Below are 22,234 nucleotides of genomic sequence, written 5' to 3' on the forward strand. Positions count from 1 at the left end.
TTCAGTTCTACACTACCTGCCATTCATTTACTTTTAACCACTGAACTGAGCATTTGCAGTATCATTAAAACAAAGTAATCCACAATAATTACATTTTGAAATTAGAAATACGGCAAAAAGATATGGGAAAATATTGCATGCCCCGTAGAGTTGCCATTTCTTGAGAATTACTTTTGCAATCTATTGTACCCTGCAAAGTCTTAAATCACATTTATGAGTTTCTATCCTGTTTTGTGCCAAAGCAAGGCCAGAATAAAATAAACTATTACTGCTCTGTCCTCTTTAAGCCTGTGTAATAAACATGTGAATCTGAGGAAATAAATAACAGTAAAGATAAAAATTCATCCCAATTACCTTTATGAAATGTGAAATCTAAACTCTATTGAGCTATATTAAACTATGTTAATAGCACTATTACTAAGCATAGGCAATTCATTTTATTACTCTCTTTCTTCACATTTTTCTGTTAAATAGCTAAAAACCTGGGGGAAATATGCTAATGTAACGTGATTGCTGTGCCATATCAGGGACAATATGCATTTCCTATAGATTAAACTATTTAGCTAAGTTGATTACTCTTTAATTTATTTAGGTTTCAATAGGCATCATCACAATCAGATTGAACAATATTCTCCACAAGAAAGTAATAAGCATGAAGTGCAAAAAAAGAGTGCCTTATTAATTTATGACTTTTCTTAGAGAAAAGAAAAATGCCCAACACCTGAATTAGTCTCAAATTCCCAGCTATGTAAATCTAGCTTTAGCAGTAATATAGGTCCCAAATGGTAATCTATTTCTATGAAAAGAAAAAGTTGTTTTATTATTGATGCTGTTGTTATATTTAGCAATTGAAGAGCACATAAGCAAAAAGTGATGTGATTCTACAACAATCAGAACAAAAATATATTCAGTATAGGTATTCTCCAGGCCTCAGGAGCTGTGGAGATGGCAGATATGGAAGGAAGGGTATTTACTCTTGTTTTCCTTGTATGAAAATGAAAGTAGAGTGTATTAGACCGTTATAAGAGATGGCATAAACTCCATGAAGTAGACCTGATTGATCAGAACTGTAGTAAGCAGATCAGTTCAAAATACTCATAATTTCTTTTCTCTTTCTCCAGCTTGATCACTATCCTCCAACAAGTTACAGCCTGCCAGCCACTTCTGACATTCAGTTCAATTCCCCAAAGGCACTGTTCCTAGGAAAAGTTATAGGTAAGATTTCACTTTATACCTGGGACAACGATGTGTGTGTAGCAGGATGCTTGCTGGACACGTCATACAAATGGTGATACTGGAGTTATATCTAAAGGAGGTTCCTAAAATGTTTATCCTGTCACAGAGGCTGATGAGCATGCAAATAAATAATTTTCTGCCATACATGGTGAAAAAAAGAAACTGTGGGTGAAAAGACCCTTCTAACAGCGTCTTTGTGAGGTTTCATTACCCTCTCGGTGTCAGACAATGGCAATCCAAGGAAATTATGGAGATCACTGCTTCTACCAGGAGATACTGAGGTTATTTTGAATATTATCATTCACTGTGAAGTTATTGTGTGCCTTGTCCAATGTCTTTATCTGTGCAGACAGCCTTCTTATGCCAGAGCATCCTCTTGTGGCATTACTGTCCCTCATCACTCTGGCAAACCACCACTCTCTCCCACTAACACCCACCAGTGAGGTCCTTTGCAGTCTGTAACACCTGCAGCAACGCTCATCTGGACATTTCCTATCCCTTTTATGGATTTCATGGTTATTTCCTGTGCAGCAGACCCTGGCCAGCTCCTCAGATGAACTCAAGGCATACAGATGCCTTGGCCTCATTTTTAGCATTCCATTGCTCAATTTTTCTGGTACTGGCTTCTTACATGAATTTCCAGGGTTACTCACTTCAATAAGCAAGTCTTCCCAACATTAACAATTTGTAAGGAGGGCTTTTTGCCCTTTTCAGAGATAAAGGGGAATTAATATTATTTCCTCTAAGCACTTTACACAGAGATGTGGTTGCTTGAACTCAGTGAAGAGATTAATCCATAAAATTGCAAACTTTTCTTTGTTAAGTGATTAAGGCATTAATCTGTGAACCCTTTGCACTGTTTTTTTAAGTGGTAAAGAAATTGACCACATAGTTATGGGATTTTTTTGTAGATTCCATTTGTTTTGTTCTTAAAATTTAACGCGGAGAACTTCCATGAAATAGGAAATGAAAAGCCTTTAAAATGACTGGCTATCAGGAAAATCATGAACTATTTTCTAGTACTTTCCAAGTCACTTCTGTTGATAGTACAAAAGATGATGCAGTCTGATTTTGATCAGTCTCTGGATTCTGGGTGCATTCCCACCTTACTGCATTTAATTTGGGCAGCTAGGCTGGAGCTGATGGTCTGACTCAATTTTTTTAATAGCATGGGATTATATTAGCCCTTTGGCAATATGACTGGGTTTTTTTTGCTTCTTCCTCTCTGCTTGTTATTGTCTTTGCAAACAGAGCATTTTATCAAGCAGAAAAATGTATCACTATTAAAGAAACAAACAAGAAAACAAAGAAAAATCCCTTTTACAGTTTCCACCAAAGAAAAATTGAACTTCACTGCAAAGAGATGGATTTCCTGGTGCAAAATTGTTCTGCAACTGACCACGTCTGTTGATAAGCTTTACTGTGCAGATCTTGGAGTCATATTGAACGAGGGAAGGGCTCCTTTAACAGGGTTACCCAGGTACTGCACTTTGAAGGGGAAAGTAGACATAGAATTCAGTATCTTTAAAGCCTCTAGCTGTCACCTCATACTGACTAGGCATATTTTAGTGGTCTAGAGGGATTAGAACCAACAGAAGATCTGGATACATAGATCAAGTTGCAATTTGTGCCCATATGTAATTGCATTCTCCAAATGGGCAATATGGGAGTAGCCTCCCATTTCACTGCTACTCTGGCATCACTTGCATTCAGTTTCTGTTGTTCCCATACTGTGCAATTCTTATTTGTCAGCAAAAATGAATGCAAGGCCCGATTTTTAAAGACAGATGGGTTTTTGAAGAGCACTCTGGAACAATCTTACTGGGAAACTGGTCTTCCATCTGCCTTATTTCCATTTTTATTGGTGTTATTTGCATAGGAGCAGCCGTTTCTGCCACAGCTGTGCTTGCTGTGATAGAGTTCATCTGCTCCCCGTCAGAAATGATCCCTTGTACAACACCTATTGCAATGCAACACCTCTCTCTGCTCTAGGTGTTACAGTATGACTGATTAATAAAATGTTGCTTTGTAACTGCTCAGAATATTTTCTGTGAAGCAGAACATCAGAACAACAGCAAAATGTTTGAGTCGCAATCAGGGAGAACTTTTCTTCTTTAAGTTGGGATGCCTTCTGTTTCCTTGAAATACTAGTTCAAAAAACTGTTCACTGGATTGAAAAATACTGATATAAAATAATTTTAACCTTTTGGAAAACTGGAAGTAAAGGCATTTAGTACACAATTCTTACCTAGGCAAAATGGATAATAATTTGAGGTGTGAAATAAAGTTGAAGGACACAACAAATGAAAAATGCTACATGTGTGTGTAGTAACAAAAATAATAGTACTAGAGAAATACTAGAGAAAAACTAGAGAAAGTTTCACAAAAATTATAGAAAGCTATTGTTAATGTTTCAAGGAAATTCTTTAATCTGTTATTTAGATGTATTTAGGCTTTGATGGCTGACAGATAAGGAGAGAGGGAAAACCAGGATATCTGAATGATAAGTAATGAAGATGAAAAAGTGAAAATTAGACAATGTGACAGGCATCTACATTTTCATGTAGGCTGCAACTTGCAGCTCATTACTGAGGTAGAATAAAGCAGAGGTTTGATTTTTCCATTAAGTGTAGAGGGTTTGGATGCAATACTCAGCTTTGTCTTCACATCCTTTTTGGGTAACTACACCTGTACTCTCTTAGTCTGTACTTTATTATTAAAAGTGGAACATTTATTTGGCTTTTAATATCTATTTATAAGGAATTAGCTAAACATAATTACACATGATTTTGTAAAAGTATCATTCTGGTGAACAGAAATAATTTGAGAGTTTGTCTAACAGGATATATGATTGAGCACAGAAACACCAAGATCAGACAAGAGTTGCTCTTGAGAGAGTGGAAGGGAAGTAAAGGAAATGTTCTTCCTGTCTTCATTTCCACCAACCACTCCAAATTAAATAGTCTCTTTTCAGAAATACTTGAATATCCACTTGGTAACAACTGACATAATACAAGTCATCATCAGACAGATAATCATTTTCAGAACTGACAGCTGTCCCTGCAGCTCACCTCAGTGGGCCCCATTTTTGTCTCTGCCTCAAGCTAGTGCTCTTCAGGGACTTCTAGTATATAGTAGACAAAAGGGAAATATCTTTCAGGTCCTTCTTACAAAAGCAGCTGCCACCACTCTACAGCTAAAGAAAGGTCCTAGAAATCGACCCCAAGGGCCAGGATTCTTTACACAAAAAGCAGTTGCTTTGAGAAGAAGTGGTAGAAGGTCAATTTCTAGATATGGTGGGGTTTTCCTGATGTTAATGCAAAGATTGTTTATTGTTACCTAATTGGAGTTTCTGTTTGTTTAGTGGTGTTTGTGGTGAAAATTAAAATTGGTGAGGAGACATTTCTCTGGATTCATTGTGACATTCAGCACCTTGGACTGGTGGGAGGTAGGACCAGCTTACATCTAGCAAAGCAGTTAGTTTCAAATATGCAAAGGAGAGAACAGGGAAACTTCACAAAAAGGAGGAGATAAATGATATTGCTTCATGGCTTAGGTACGGTATAGAAAGAATGACTCCTTTTTTCTTGCATGACATCTGTCTACAAATAGATTCTGAATAATAGGAGGCAAAAGTTCAGAATGCTTTGAATTTCCAGCAGTGAACAATGGCAATTATTCCAAGAGATAATCATTCTTTAGTCCTAGATAAGATACTTTCTTTTCTATAGAAAAAGCTTGGCAGTTTAGTACTTCAATGCTTGTACCTGAAAAACATCAATGACCTACAATGTAATTCATCCTACCGAAACCATCACACACTTTCAAAACCAGCTTCAGTGTCCATGTTTCCACACAACTGCAGTTTTATCACTTAGAGGGTTTGTTTCATGTCAAAGAATGGACATTTTATCTCTTCAAGAGCATTCACCATCATTAAAAAGTGGGTTTTGATAGCGTCTATGAAAAAAATCTGGAGAGGATATAGGCATAATCATAATAGGTGCTCAGTTTGGGTATGCTTTTAGACATTGACTTCATCTGATATGAAGTTAATGTTAATATATAAAGCACCAGTTTAGAATTAGATGTCTATACTGTAGGGCACTTTTCTCACTTTTCAAATTTTCATCTTGGAAAATAGTACAAGCTGTAAATAGATCATGAATAATATAAAAGTATTATTTTGCTATGCATCTTTGACATGTATCTACTACTACTTCATGATCATAACGAGTTTAGCACTTCATTATATATGTTGGGAGTGTGGCATTCAGAGCTGCACAGCTTGAGCTCTGCTGCTCTCCATTTTGCAGTGCAGAGAGACACTCTGAGTGCAGGGTAGCTCAGCCTACTTTCACTGATAATGAGGAAAAAACAGCTAGCATGCAGCAAATTCATCCACCAACTTGCTTCAAAGTAGCTGCCTGCTGCTTCATTTCTGAGCAGCAGCATTAACATTCTGTACTGTAATCTCACTGAGAATGCATCTCGTCATTTTGGGAGCCCTCCTGCTATGGCAGGTAGCAGTTGAATATTAGAGATGTCCTTTCCCCTGCATGAGTTATGTATGAATTGTCATACAAAAATATAACATCTGGACAATTCTCCTACTCCTCCTGTATAATGCTATCAGCCTGGTTGAAACACCTCTGGGATTTAATATTGCCTTTTTCTCTGATCTCAGATCTGTCTGTCCATACTCACTGTTTGAAGTGTTTCTGGTAAAGGCAGCAATGCTCGGCAGCTCTTGTAGTCAAAACCTGACCAAAACAAAAGCCATTTTTCTTTCAGACCTCTGGTTTTGATCTGTCTGGTTTTTCTCTGAGAATCCTACCTACAAACCATATTCAGAAAGAAACATTTTCTATCTACAGGTCTCCCATCCAAAGGACATGATAAACACTTTGATTTGCCAGTTTAACCCCAATAACTTCTGAGGCAGAAATAGGGAATTTTATCCTTTGAGAACCAAAATGAAGAATAGAAGCCAAGAATATTCATTGCTTCCTCTCAGCAACCATGCAGCATCTTCCTGCTGTTTTTCAGAATATTGAAGGATTCATCTGCCCTGGCTCCAGAGAGGCAGAAGGTAGACTCCAGACAAACCAGATTAAATTAGATGCTTAGGTAATCTCTGTTGTCATGATTGTAGCCAGTTTTGCTCTCCCAAAAATTAGCTGTAGTCATTTACTCCCACAAACTTTTCACTCTTACCCTTCAGGTGATTCTTCACCTCCCAGCCCCTCTCACACTTTTTACTGGAAGCTGCCTTTTCATTTCCTGTTGCGCTAGTCTCTGTGAAAAGACTTCACTGATTACCAGCCTTCAAATCATCCATGGGCATCCAACAGCTCCAGAAGATCACCTTTTATTCTCATGGTCTTCTAGCTCACATACCAGCCTGTAATAGGATGCAGGAGTATCCTAAATTCCTAAATTCTAAAGTTATTTCCCTTATGCTTTAACATGTCTGAAAATTGTTTCATAAAAATCACTCAACAGAATCTTGCTGAGAAAATTATTCCATTGTTTTACAGTTCTTTCCAAAGTATTCATCTACTGGCTCTGAAAGAAAAAAAGGGAAAAAAAAAAAAGAGAAAAGGAAAAGAAAAGAAAAAAAATGTGATTGTAAGGCAATTTAATTTGGTTAGTGCCATTTTGAACAGAGTATTTGCACAAGTCTTACCTGACATTCAAAACACTGATAACACTATTTAAAAGCAACAGAATAAAATGAAAACTTAAACTTCAGTAATTGGACTCCCCTTTTCCTAACTTCTGTATTTTGTTAAGGTGGCATATCTTGATTATATAACTTTTCCCTGCCATAGGAACTATATTGCTTGTAATGTGTAATGCCTAATACTAATTTATTTCAAATGCAGCTGCTTTCAAAGGTCAAAGAAAGGAACTGAACATGACAGGGGCATCAATAAAACCTGTCATTGGCCCCATAAAATTCTAATGGCATAGATAGCAAAATCGAACAGTTCAGAGCACCTTCAAGGCTTATAAATCACTAAAATAAAAAGGACTACACACTCTGAAAAAGCCAAAGGTACTCCTGAAAGTATAGCATCTTATAATTTTCCTTCAGGTATACTGAAAGGAAAAATCAAAAATTAGAATAGAATTCCCCTAAGATAACAGACAGAATTGACAAAAAAATTGTCTTTAATAAGCCAAGGCACAAGTCTTAAAATTTTATTTTACTTTACCTGGCTTGGGCAACCTCTACCCATAGTTCTAGATATAAAACATTCAAAAATAATGTGAATAGGTAGTAATTATTTGATCAGAAAGAGCTTTAGAAATAGCCTTCTGGACATATTATTTTGCTGAGAGTGCAGATTAGTAGTAGTAGTAGTAGTAGTAGTAGTAGTAGTAGTAGTAGCAGTAGTAGTAGTAGTAGTAGTAGATGCCATTCCTTGTAAGAACACATACAGAAATTATGTCTAATTCAAAACTCACTCATTGTTTGACAATTAAAAAAAACTCAGGTTTTATCTGACGCTTGCTTCACTTAGGGAGAAATCATAAAAAAACAACACATAGCCTGACTAAAATATTGCCGAGGCTGTCAGACAGAAAAGGAAGTGACTCGTGTCCCATGTTTTAGAAGATCACTGGGATCAAGTCAAGCCTTTCCCTCAAGGGCTGTACTGGTTTTCACTCCCACCACTGATAATTTAGAAGCTGTGTCTTCCTCTGATCTGCAGAGGCCTCTTATGCCAGAAGGATCACAGGTTTTCTAGAATCTGGAGAAAGTTTTCTCAGGTTGCTGGAGAACCTGGGAATAGCAATGGATGTGGGAGTTTCTGGAGTATAAATTAGATAGAATTTCATGGTATGTGCCACTGTGCCTTAGGCTTGGACAGCTTTCATTCTCTCAGACAAGCCTGGGCCTGTCCATGTGGTTTTAAGCTGCTCAGCTTTTTTAGATGAAATTTAACTGTGTTCAAAGTCTCAACATGATCTTCACACTATTAAACTCTGCTTAACTAGACTGGATATAGAATGTAAAGTTTATATTGTGCTGCTGCTTTTTGCAAAAGCAAAAAAACACCTTCTCTGCATGAGCATGTTCAAGACATAGTAAAATAAACATGTTCCTCAAACAATATTAAGCAATGAATAAATGTGAAGATAAGATAATCTTTCTTTAGGACCTTTATATAGAACAATAAATTCATAGACTAAATTATTCATGGTGAATAATTTGCTTAATTCCCACTGTCACAAAAAGAAAAGTAAGTATATAAATTATGGAAAGACACTTCAACCTTTTCCTGTTTAACCAGATCTTTGGCTGTAGGCTACTTGGCATTTCTTTTAAAAGAAATGCTCTTATTGTTTGAATTACAGAGCCAAAACCTGGCTGATGTCTTAATTTCAAGAGTTTCTGCTCAGCAAATTTTAAAGCTATATATATGCATTCTCTAAGTAAGTCCTTTCTGATAGGTACAGTAATGCATTCTCCATCTGCATATTTCAGGGAACACTTAAAACACTATTAGTTGTCGTGGAGAAGGAACTCATTTGGAAGATTGTGTGATTCCCAATGGTGTCAGCTACATCCATGCTGTAAATAAAAACAGATACTGTGGTTGTATCAGGATCTTGCTTTAAAACTTGCCAAGCCAATAGAGATGACACCACTTGGCAGGAACTGGTTGTTTGAAATGATTCTATCAAATATTTTTCTTTTTTTTATTTTTTCTTTTTTCCTTTTTTATTGTTTGTTTGTTTGGGGGGTTTGGGGTTTGGTTTTTTTTTCTTGTTGAGGTGGGTCTTAGGGTATCTTATTTGAATATTTTGCAAAAATTTTAGACTTATCAAGAAAATAGTGTTGTATAGTACTAGGACAGGATAGGATAGGATAGGATAGGATAGGATAGGATAGGATAGGATAGGATAGGATAGGATAGGATAGGATAGGATAGGATAGGATAGGATAGGATAGGATAGGATAGGATAGGATAGGATAGGATAGGATAGGATTGTGTAGTATAGTACTAAGGATAGCATTGTTTTTAAATAGCTTCCTGAATTAGATTCAGAGGTTTTTCACAGCAGAGTCATTGTCACTAATGGTTCCTTGTGCTGCAACTTGGTTGTTTATTCTGATACTAAATCTGCCACAATAGTAGCACTGTTATGCCACCGAACACAACAGTCACTGATTCTTAGATTTATATGCCATAATAAAACTGTATTTAATCTGCAGTACAGTGACTAGTTCATAAACAGCTCCTTTAAATACAACAGGAATAAACTCACATGTTTACAACTTGCTTTTGAGAGAAGCCTGTTTCCTCTCCCATAAATGTAGACCACTACCTAGAAATCTCTCCTTTATGACTATATGAACTCACAAATCTAGCTCAGTGACTCCCAGCTACTGTACCACCAGGGTTGTACTCTACTTGCAAACAAAGCAGTTGGGTAAAGTTACAGTCAGTCTCCCAGCAAAAGGTAATATTTTTCTTTTGTTCATTCTGATAGCAAGATAATATATGTTGTCACTGGTTTTGTTACTCCTTCCTACTTTCTGTCCTCTTCAGACTGTGTTCTGAGTTTTACCACTCCGTCCTTCTTCTTATTTTGGAGAAAGATTGTCATCTGTCTCATTGTTACATGAAAATGCTTATTGATCAAAAAATTGTCTCCTGATCCTTCTTGTCAGTTGCAGAATCCAAACTGTGTAAAGGTTGCATCATAATATATACAGTTATCTCAAAAATGTCCAAGGTGAGAAATTAATTTGTCATGGAGTGTCAGAAAAAATGAGTTGTTTAAAATACTTCAGTTAGAATGACTCCTCCCCCAAAAAAAAAACTTTTTCCTTTAGAATAATTTGAAAATCATTTTTTGGGTTGTTGGTGATGAGATACCTCAGAAATACTGATATTGTGAGACATCTTCAAAGCAAAGCACTATTACAATTGCTAATGTAATTCATCAAACTGTCATGTCTTTCTCAGCCAAATTTGATTTGATTTCAATTTAGCACCTTGAAAATATGTACTTTCTTCACTCAGTAAAAGCTCACTTAACATAAAATTAGCATATTTGTCAGTCTCCCTGGAGCAATGGCAACCTCTTGGTTTCCTGCTTCTGCTTTCACATGGGATTCTTTGCAAGACAGTCAAAGGCATGGCTAATGAAGCTGGGAGTGGTCTACTATTTCTGTATTAATCCAACCAGGATTTAAAGACTTCCTTTATGTTTTCCATAGGTAACATCTTAACATTTCCACTTGCATAAATGCAGACAAAGCTATGCATTTAATAAGATAGTTACCAAATCTGACTTCCTGGCATCACAGGATGAGACTTAGAGGTTATGAAGGGCATGTAAAGGCTAATGAGATCTCTGTAACCCATTCACTATATGTGAAAAGGGCATGTGGAGAAAAAACAGCAGTGTATCAGTGGTTAAAACTGATCTGACTCAAGAAGTACAGAAGCTTGGTGACTGTAAAAGTGACAGCAGAGAGGGACGAGAACTTCAAATACAGCTTCTCGAAGTATTTTACATTCCCTTAGGCAAACCCAAGCCTTTGCTCAGAGCAAACGAGCAGACCTGGTTATACCAGGGGGGCACAAGACCCTGCTAAGTTTCTAGGCCAGCATGAGAAGGCAGGATATTTAAGTGGTGGTGTAACATTATGTCAGCTGGAGCAAATGGTTTTTTACACTGCTGTACTTTCCGGTACTTCCTTTACCTTGAGAATGGAGCCTACGCAGCAGCTCTCCACTAAGTGCCTGCAGGCTTGCAGGAATCCACAGATTTCTCTCCATTAATGCATAAAGCATATCTTAATTGCTTAAGTCTGTTATCTTGACTTTGTAATAGTGTCCCCTCCAGGGATCAAGGAATGCCTGGCTGGCAGCTCAGTTTGCATTGAATCTGCTTCCTGGGAGTTGTTTGTGGTGTGCCACATCCTTTCTGCTGAGGATGCACTGAAACCAGAGCATTAAATTCATGAAGGACTTTTTTTTTTTTTTTTCTGAAATTGGAATAGGCTGCACCCCTGTCCTCATGCAGGAAAATATATGAATGGGAAATATTAGAGTTGTGATGCATTTTCACTTTATACTGAGGGGATCAGAGAGGGAGTGGAGAACAGGGAAGAAGAGTGGGACATGCTTGACAAACTCCCATTTTGTGTTCAGACCTGAATCTGCCCCCTTTCTAATTTCCCTCATCAAGAATTATCTAGCAAGATGTTCACCGCAGCATTCAGACACTATCCTCTACTCTCAGTGTAATTCCTTTACCAATGGTGCTGCACACTCAGCTCTTTCTGCAGTGGTTTTGTGGCTTTCCAATGGTGTGCATGGCACTTACACACCAAATTAATTTCTATTACTTCCAAGCTGGCCATTTCCAGTCCTTCCTTAAGACTCACCTATGACTGGTTTGGTTGTTTTTCTTTAAAGAAATTTACTTTGTGTATAATTGTCAAAATAATATATTCAGTCAAATTAAAAGCCATGTTAAACACAGGGAAAATCATAATATAGAGCAGAGAGGTACACAAGTTCCCCTGCATTTCTCTCCCAGTTCCCAGCCTGCCTGCCTGCCTCTGAGCTTCCCCATAGCCCCATGTGAGGGCAACAGGCTTAGGACACCTTTTTTAACTAAAAATTGTGCTGCATTTCAGCAATTCACTGAAAAAAATACATCCATTTACTTTATTACTTCAATTTAACTTCAATTTCTTCTCAATATCAATTACTTTATTACTTTCTTGTCTCCAAAACAAAAGAATTTGAGGAGCTCTCCTCATACACACATTTGTTATAGGTCTCTAGCCTGTATCTCCCTTCTGCTCCCACTCTAATCCTCTGACTCCCTTTCCTGTTCTGCCTGGTTCCCTCTGGCTGCAGTTCTCATCTAAATTTGCAGCAGGCAGCTTTTATCTCAGCAATACTCATGTCAGGCTGCCTCCTGTTGCTGCAGGTGGATTCAGAGTGCTGTGTCTCTGCTGCTCTGGACCCAGCTGCTTCTCTCCTCTGCTCATTCACATTTCAGTGGCCCTCAAGCTCTCAGCCACCAGGAGCTCAGGCACCTAAAGCTGTGGTGTGGTCTGTAAGACAAGGGAAAGCTCTGCAGGTCAGCTTTCTCCAGGCTCTCAGCATGACCAGATTGTAAACACCTTCTGCCTTTACTCCAAAGCTCAAATGGAAATCATCAAATAATTCTATGTTTTGAAAATAAAGTAGAAATTGCTATCAACTGGTCACAGTTTTCTTTCTGTAAGACTTAAGAAGCTGGGGTGCCTTCTGAATTTCAAGTCCTTGCTGCAAATTTGGGTAAATGCCTCTGGAGGGGGAGGAAAAAAAAGAAGATCCAAAGGGACTAAGCAGACGCATGGAAGAAGCTGTGAGAAACACAGATGTTGGGAACAAAACGGTGGTGACAAATCAAGAGTGTTGATAAGCCAGAAAGATGGCTGATGCCAGCTGTGGATCCCACAGGGATGTCCTGATTCTGTGGTGCCAGACTGGAGGAATAGACAGCTTGGGAGATGGCACTTGACCAGCTTTCCTTGGGAGGTACCAGTTCTTTTTGTTTCTTCGAGTTTTTCTTACTGCCTGACCATGAGTCAAAGAAATGAGCAAATGTATCTTTACCTCACCCATCTTATTCTTCTTCTTCTTCTTAGTTATTGTGGATTGGTGTCTGTTCCCTAACAAAGTCAGATCTCCTGTGAAAATGCACAGCTGTCCCAGCTGAGTGTGTGGCAGTTTGGCTTCAGCCTGTGCTGCTTTCACAGATCTCAAATACAAGGCATCAAGTTTTGGGCCGGTTCATTTCCATCCTCTTGGACCTCCGGTCACAGTAATTCAGTGTCAGGGACAAAATTAGCAGCACATTGCTCTCCCTCTCCATCTGCAAGGATGAGATGATAACAGAATCGTGTGATCAGTGACCTTGCTGTGACCTTTTCAGTTTGAGCAGCTGCCAGAAGGGCCCTCTCTGACCAGCATCTTCACTGCTTTGCTATTTGACTGATTTACAGACTCATCAGCCAGCCTCTTATGGCAAACACGCCAACTAGCCACAGATTTCCTAAAAGGACAGGGTTCTCTGCATCTTAAACTCCTGCAATCTCAATCTTGCCTTCATCTTTATTATCTAGGTTGTGTCTGGAATCAAACTCTTCCTGTTTGTAATGCACTGGAGACAGGGAGAAATGAAATGAAAAAAATGTTCATTTCAATCTTTTCCAGTTTTCAGACGGATTCATCCACAAAAATCCCGGGTATTTTTCTAAAGGATATTGGAGATTTCTTGTGCCATTATTCAGCTCCTCTTGCAGAGCTTGGTGCTGAGCATGCTTAAATACAGTCCATGTACAGAGTTTCTGCAGGTGTGTACCTACCAGCTTGGAAGCTGCTAAAAGACACAAATTGCTTTTACAGGTCACCTATCACATTCCTTTTTTCCAGCTCTTCTTCTGACTCACATCCTGTCAGCCGCTCAGCAGACACTCTGTGAGGGTTGCTCGTCCTTCAGAAATCCTAGACAACTCACCACCATATCTATGTGATTAAACTCATATGCCATGAACTGCAACATGCTGTGGCTACATGCACAGATGCCCAGCTAAACGTTATGCCCAGCAAATTCAGCATATCCAGCATATTTCAGCCTCGCTGTACATCTGTTGATGTGTCAGACTAAGTGTTCTCTGTGCATTTCAATGCTGTCAGACGTGTGACTGGCACAAAGCTCACTATTAGATTGGAACTACCAGCAATATTTAAAGTGTTTCTTTTTACCGGTTTCAGAAGAGGAGAAGTATGGGTGAAAAGAGAAGTGCAGATTTTTAGGGCAAAGAGATCATTAGTGGTTTGTTCTTTCCTCAGTTTACATTAGACTGCTTCAATGAGTAATAGTGTGTAGAGAAATAGAGGAAGCCTTTCATATTTTAGAGCATTTAGTGCTTCAACATAGAGGTCTTGATAAAAAACACTAAGATTTCCTAGTACAGAAACTCTATGTTTTAAAAAAGCCTATGTTTTTGGAGTACCTGAGGCTTCTCAAACAAGGCAATTTTTCCATATTTCTGTGAAGAACTCTTGTGGTCTGTGACAGGTGTCTCGACAACAATCACCCAGCCTCAGTCTACCAATCCAAATTACCCAGGGGCATGAACCCACCACGATGCTCAATGTCTCAAAGAAAAGTATTTGTCAGAAAATGAGAACACTACAAAAACAGTAGAGAGGAACTGCTCGATGTAACAATAGAATAAAGGATATATCTGATGATAATATTTGGAATAAAACAGGGAAGAAGTAAACAACTGAAATAAAAATAAAGAAGATATGGAAAAACAGTGGTGAAAAAGGAGGATGGGGAGAAAACACTGAGTGGAAAACCATAATTGATAGGTGGTGACTTGTATCGCATAATCAGCATCAATTACTTGAACAGAAAGCCCCTGAGACAGGATGCCAAACATTTGGTGAAACATTATAACCTTTACTCCAGGTAAGCCATCAAATTGTACTTAAAATCTGTACTGCCTAAGCTGACTCAGCAAATACCTCTGCACATTTTATGGAGAGCTTTTTCCTGTGAATCCTTAGTTCTTGGATTTTTTTCTTCTAATATTAATTCTCTGGTGTTTTTCTTCTAGTCATGCTGCAAATGATTTAGCACCTTGGAACAGCAAGGATTTAGCTTCTCTGCTCTAATGATTTAACATATGTGTATTTTGCAACTGATAGTTACTAAACACATTAATCTTAAAGTCTTAAAGAGCCTTAATATAAATCGTTAATCTTAAAGGGGTTGGGCTTTTTATATGGTTATTTTTATATTTTTTTATATCAATATATAAGAGATAAATAATTTCAAGTGCAGTGATACCAAGCAGAATGCAGAAAGAAATTGATTTTCTCCTATAATGTGTGCCTTCTTCAGTATATTAACACTGCATCTAATTCATCAATGCAAATACTATTTCTCATTTTCCAGCAAAATCTTATCTGAACATTCTTCCATTCCAGAGGGTTTACAGTTCATACATTTCTGTATGTATTAATTAAATATCTAATTTCTTAGTTGGGTCTCTAATTTGGATCTAATGTTTTTTCAGCTCAGTCAATATTACCCTTTTGACAGAAAATAATAAATTCATTTCTTGGGGAAGGAAATACTGCTTATATATTCATTCTTTAAAAGAAAATCTTATTTTTATTACCTAATTTTCTTCTCATTGGTGTCTCACAATAATCTTTACCCCTTTTTACATTCAGTGCATTGTTTTAAAATTTAAAGGGCATCAGTAAAATCGTAGAATGCTGGGATTGGAAGAAAGCTTAAAAATCCTCTAGTTCCATGCCCCCCTGCCACAATCAAGGACACCTTCCACCAGACCAGGCAGACCAGGCAGGTTGGACCCCATCCAACCTGGCAGTGAACACTTCCAGAGACGGAGCATCCACAACTTCTCTGGGAAACCTGTTGCAGTGTCTCATCACCCTCATTGCAAAGGATATCTTCCTGATATCCAGTCTAAAGCTATCCCCTTTCAGTCTGAAGCCATCTCCCCTTGTTCTGTCACAACAGCCCCTCATGAAAAGTCCCTCTCCAGCTCTTTTGTAGCTCCCTTTAGATACTGGAAGGCTGTTTTAAAGTCCTCCTGGAGCCTTCTCTTCTCCAGACTCTTCCCAACCCCAGTTCTGTCAGCCTGTCTTCATAGAAGTATTCCAACCCTCTCAGCATCTTCAGGCTCCTGCCTTGGTCCATGTACTTCTTAAGTCAGGGTCCCAGAGCTGGACACAGTATTCCAGGATGTCACAAGAGTGCGGCAGATGAGTAAAATCACATCCCTCGATCTGCTGGCCACGCTGCATTTGATGTAACTCACCATGGGCCCACATCTCCAGCCTATCAAAATCCCTCTTTCCTTCCAGCAGGTCAGCTACACCGCACAGCTTGATGTTGTTGGCAAACCTGCTGAGGGTGCACTCAATCCCACTGTTCATGTCACCAAGAACTACATTAAATGGTGCCAAGAAAAAAGAAAATTAATCCAAAGAAGAGAAAATCAGCAGGAAATACAACCCTTCATGACAGGGAGCTGTGGCATTTCAATCCTTGTCAAGAGATTTCAGGCACTCCAAACGAAGTAGACTGTGCTCTGTCTTCACATTGTATTCTACCAATGAGAAATATTTGTATTCTATGAATTTTATTTGGGCAGTCAGGAAGGGGCTGGAATATTTGTACTTCACTGTCATTTCATTACCTTTCCCAATGTTTCTGCTTTTGGGCAATAGTTTAATTTTTTGTCCATTTGCTAGATGTCCTTCTCTTTTGGTGAAATATCCATGGCAAAAGATTCTTGTGTTTGCACAATGCCCTGTGTTGCCATAGGACAGCTCACCACCAGCCTTGTTTTGAGTCCTGGCAGATGTTGTGCCCCAATAGGGTTCTGAGACCTTCTATATCAGTGCTTTTTGCAGTGGTTCACATCCTGATCAGCATTTGACATAAAAATAGAGACTGTTTCACAGTTTTAGGCCCCCTACACATTCATCTACTGCTTTTATGTCTCCTTTTTTTCTGCTGTAAAACTGGGGCATGGCCCATGCAACAATCTAATCCAAACCTCCGAGGTTGCAGCTCTGTTTTCCACATTTAATCAGGCTTTTTATGGGGCTTTTAAAAGCTTCTTGAAATAGCCACACAATCGGCCAGTCTCTGTCCTGATAAATGTGTTACAGAGACAGCATATGTTCAATAGGATGGAGACAGACAGTGCTGGAGACTCTGCTGGCAGGATTTGAAGGCGGTTGTGCAGTACATTTGTGGTGTCAACTGGAATGGTGTCGTGGAAAATAAACCAGTCTGCTAGTTTGGGATTTCAGATCCAGAGTTTGGTTCAAAATACCTTGGTGCCATCTGCCTTTGCACAAACCTGAAGGAGTAACGAGAGCATGGCAGCAGCAGTCTTCTGACTGACCAAAGAAACATGCAGCCCATTTGGCCTGAGCTGTGGAGGCACCACAGCAGCTTTGTAGGCATCCTTCCATTCCAAGTGTGTTCTGCACTGTCAGTCTCGGGGATAAATTTTACCTAAATAGCATGTGAAATAGTTATTTTTAATGAGTTCTTTGATATAATAAAACTCTTGATTTTCTTCTAATCAGGAGGAGCATTTAATTTCTGTACTTTGCAACATACTGCATAGACAGAGATCCTTGAAGTTTGGTTTTTCTGACTCAGGACAGGAAAGGCATGAAGCATAGTCCTGGTTTACAGCCAAATATGTGTATTTTTTATTAACTATGCACATACATTATAGATACACTTTTGTTGGCTTTTATCTTCTATTTATAGAGGCAACCTGATTTACAGTTTTAAATACTAAAATCCTTTGCAAGCAGAGCAGCAAAACTGTTGTGTAAGTTGCCTGAGCATTGTGACCTCTGCAAACGTGCTCCACTCCTTGGATAGATAATTAGGCATGTCTTTCCATCAGAAGGGGCAAACTTCTCAAGACTCAGCATTCTACTTTGATGCTCAAAGCATGAGGAACTGGGAGATTTACCTCTGATGCACTGCTATGGCACAAAGGCCAAAAATAGCAAAAGAAATTCAGCATACTTGTTTATCATAGCTCATGGAAATTATTGTCAGGCAAATAAAACAGGGACTGTGTGTATATAATGAGTATCACATTAGTCTGTTTCCTGTAACAGATAATGGCTGCTGTTTTCCTTTTATCTCTTGAAAAATCTGTTTTCTGACGTACTAATACCCCATATGAGGGAAACACAGAGTGCTTGTGAAGACAAAATTGCACTGATTGATTGTTCTAAATTCAGTGATTTGCAGAACAGCAAACTGAACAGGTGCTGCAGTGAGAAAACAAGTGGCTTCCTAGCAGGCGATGATGACAAGCTGACTTTCCATTCTTATAGCAGATCTTTGGAAGTTCTTTTTGGGGAGTGATTATTGCCATTTGGATCATCATGTCCCAGTAATTAAGATCTGAATTTCCTTCTCTGGTGTATCTTCCTTTGGTATTTGCACACACTGACTACTGCTGTTGTTGTTTGGGTAAAATATATCCTAAACTTCATGGAATATTTCTTGTGTTTGCTTCAATTAATAATTGTTATTTACAGTGATATCTCACTGGAAAATGAATAACACATCAGCTTTCAGCCATGACAGTAATTCAGTTTTAGAGTCCTGATAAGTGCATGAAAAGCTCAAACTGAGGTCTCTTACTTGTATATACTGAAAGTACATTGGAACTGTATTGTAAAGCCCACTGGTCTAGCAGTGAGCCAGAAAATCTAAAAGCCATACAATAAAATCATGGTAATCAGTAATTGTTTTACTTTTTTAATAAAAGAACAAATAATTTTTTTTATTTAGGTGATTCCAGGAAATTCTGCTAGACAGGGTAATCAAATTTATTTCCCAAAATAAAGTGTGAACTCTGTAAGAGCTGCCTAAGTGCATATCTCACTCCAAACAATCACTGACCATGATTCAAAAGTGCCTTGGCTGAATAGGTAATTGAAGAAAAATGTGTAAAACCTGGTTTTAGCTTTTCTATTATGGTTATCAACTTTGCAGTCGAGAGTTAAGTCCAGTGGCAGTCTACTTTTTAGGGAAACAAGGAATAATCTTGCTCCCAAATAATGCAAAAGCTCAAGCGGCTGCCCTAGGGCTGCACTCATTTCAGAGAGGGAACTTCACCAAAGACTGTGTGCAACAAAAGCATCACCAATAGAGTGACCACCAGGCTGCTAGTCACCCTATGAAGGGTGGAATAATTGAAACTTTGGCAGAAATAACTAAGTGGAATGAATGTCCCAAGATCTGCAATGTGAAATATACACAAAAGGCCTTCCCAGTCCTTTTGCTTGCACTAAGGGCCTTCCTTCAGGAGGACAAAAGAATCACCTCCTTCACTTATGGCCTTGTCCTTCAACAACAAAATAGGTTTTATGCTTGAATGTTCATTTTCTAACATACAGAGGAAGAGCAGGTGTTTCAACAGGAGACACACAAACTCTTTCTACAATTGCCCCATAACTATTTCCATTTATTTGAGAGGGAATAGAGGAAGGAATAGAAGTACACTCCCCTCTCTTCTGCAAACATAGAAATAGATTTTTTTGCAGCCTCTAAGCCTTTTGTGTCATGGTCATTATGCCAACCTTCTTGTCCAGGTGTTTACTCTTGAAGCAAGAAAAGGAGACTGCTGTTTTTTCCCTGTTTGCTGAACTTTAAGTTACAGTTTCTTCAGTGACTAATGCACATAATCAAGCAAGTGAGATGTATCTTTCATGTTGATGACTGGCTTAATCTCTAAAATTTAAAGCCAGGTTGGAGAGCAGGCTTGGAGGTGAGGTAACATGCACATTCTCCTTATCTGGCTCCAGATTTTAGTGATGAAGTTTTTGAAGATGTGAATCAGAGTACTGGAAAGCCTCCAGTTAAAATGTTTCAGCTAAATCTCTATCCTTTTAAATATTATTTAGAAAGCTCCCATGCTGTAGGTCAGAAAGTTTTTTTCATACTTTTTTCTCTGCCATGAAGTATGCCTTATCTGCTACCAAAACTGTCCTCAGTGTGCCAAGAGCAATACAGTTTGGCCACATATATCAGTGTTCTCACATTCACCCCCTCGTCCACAAAATTAGCCTACAACCTACAGTTCTTGTTTTTGGAACAAGCATGTGCTCAAAAAGAAAAAAAGTCAGTGACAATTTGCTCAAGATTTCAATGAGAGCATAGCTTCCAAAAGGAGCCTGCCTGAATCTGAATTTATTATTTAGGATCAGCTCTCTTAACATCAACACAATTGTCATAGTAAGATTGTGTCTGCAAAGAGGATTTACTGCTGGTCCAACACCAGTGCTTACTATGATTGATGAGTTCTTTTTTTTAATATATTAAACAATTACTGGAGGCATATGCCACATGTAATGCAGGGGGATGTTTTCCTTAAAGATGTTTTCCAATGTCTTTTGTGTCTCTTTTCCCAGACTGTCTCTCCACATAATAGCAAGAAAATCTTGTGTTATTCAATTATTACATGGTCCTAGAGTAAAAATGTTTAATTCATCATGAGGCTGCAGAGACCTCAGAATATATGCTTTCAGGAAAGGCTAAAGCATGGGAGCACAAGGACACCCAGCTGCTTGATGGCCCTTGGGAGAGGTTCCACCAGCTTACGATAAATTTTGAATAAGTCTCTTTATAATACTGAAAATTACTTTTTGAGATCAGATAGCAGAGTAGTAAAGGTATTCATCTCTATAAATATCCAAAGACTGCTCCTAATTTGTCAGGCTAGAGCTGGCTGACATTTCCAGCTCAGTATCCTATTATATAACTTGGTGTTTTAACTTAATGAGCCAATGTAAAGCATCACTGTCTGTTTTTATCCAGTGGAATGGAAAAAGATAATGTTTCTGGTTTTCCTTTGTCACAACAGAGAATTGCTTGGGTTTAAGTCTCATCTATGATATTGCTATTTTAATCCAGATTAATTGGCTATCCATGTAGCTCCTTTTTTTTTTTTTGTCAGTTTTTACAGATTTCCTTATTTTTTTCTAATTTTCTATACCCATAATAATGAAAAATAATGGTAATATTCTTGGGATTTCAGTCAGTTGGTGTTTTTTATTAAATAATAGTATATTTTCTGGGTGAACATTCTTATACCTGTTTAGAGGAGATTCATTCAAGTGACTTGTCTTCCTCAAACTGATCATCTGGCAGTTAAAAAAAGCAATTCCAGCTCTAGTGGGCAGATACCACTGACTGTGTTTGGTACTGGATGGGGCCAGAGGAGGCAATCTGGAGGTGTCCTCAGAAGGGCACCTTAAAAATGAAGCCAACAGGCCCTTAGCCTTTGGCATCAGCTGAATTTGTGTGTCTCAAGGAATGTGTTTGCAGAGCTTTTCTGCAAGGGTGGTGGGGCTCTATTGCTTCAAGCATTCCTCTGCAGGTGTCTTTCCATCATGTTCTCATGAACAGTTGAGGCACCTTCCCTCGTGCATGGCACATGGAATAATAGAAAAATTGCACACATTTTCTTCAACTCCAGCCAAGCAAGCAACAAAGGTTGGTAACAAGCTAGCCAGAGACAGGAGATGATATTTCAGTAATGTGAAAGAGGTGCCAAAAATAATACTGAAAGCAAGGTTGCTCACATTAAAATGTTTGATGGAAAAGCTGAACACGCTTCTGGAACTGCAACACAACATCAGGTGATTACAGGGTACTCATAATTTAATAATGACTGGACCATTTAGCCAAATGACTAAGCTCTTGTGGCGAGTCCCAAAAATAATTCCACACCCTTCAATCAGGACAGCCATCAGTTTAAATATAGGGAGTGAGAGGGAACCTAGCTAAATAGTATCACAAAACTCTGAGGCTTGTACTGAAGCACAACAGAACTGTGCAAATTGGAACAGGAACCATAATGTAACACAGTGTACTTCCCTGGCTTGCTCCTTCCAACAATTAATCTGCTACATTTTCAAAAATTGCAGTTATTTCCATAACGTGTTTGGCTTTTCCTGACAGACATGGATTTTTTTGCTATGCCTTTCTTGACTTGGTTAAAGAGCTCTTTCTACCTTCTTAAGTACCTCCTCAGCTTCTTAGCTTATGATCCCTGACTTGCTTCCACTAAATACAAGCTTTATTGATATTGTGGATTCTAACTTCATTAATTCAACGTCGTGAAGACACATGCACCTTTTTAAAATACAGCGATATAACTTGATGAACTTGTACTTGAAATCAGAAATTTGAAATTTATTTAAGGAAACATTTTTAGCTGTTAATTTATTTGAAGATTTCCTGTGCTTACTTAATTTTTTTCATTTATTTGTTACTTACAGATTTCCACAATGTTTCTTCCATTGCTTTTATGAAAAGTGATATTAAGTGATATTATTATCCAATAGCTAATCATATGATTTTTTAA

The 22,234-nt window shown here is 38.3% G+C and overlaps 1 protein-coding gene across 2 annotated transcripts in view; it reads left to right on the forward strand.

Annotated features, from left to right (window-relative positions):
- CNTNAP2 (contactin associated protein 2) overlaps positions 1 to 22,234 on the forward strand; it is a 1,024,120-nt gene that overhangs the window by 958,658 nt on the left and 43,228 nt on the right. For both annotated transcript variants that reach the window (XM_005519091.3, XM_088052353.1), the window contains exon 21: positions 1,122 to 1,215. In XM_005519091.3, the coding sequence (XP_005519148.2) occupies positions 1,122 to 1,215 (94 nt within the window). The remainder of the gene's footprint in view (positions 1 to 1,121; positions 1,216 to 22,234) is intronic.

Source organism: Pseudopodoces humilis, chromosome 1 (assembly GCF_049639895.1).
Source record: "Pseudopodoces humilis isolate 2021_Gansu_Grassland_sample_001 chromosome 1, ASM4963989v1, whole genome shotgun sequence".
Taxonomy (NCBI): Eukaryota; Metazoa; Chordata; class Aves; order Passeriformes; family Paridae; genus Pseudopodoces; species Pseudopodoces humilis.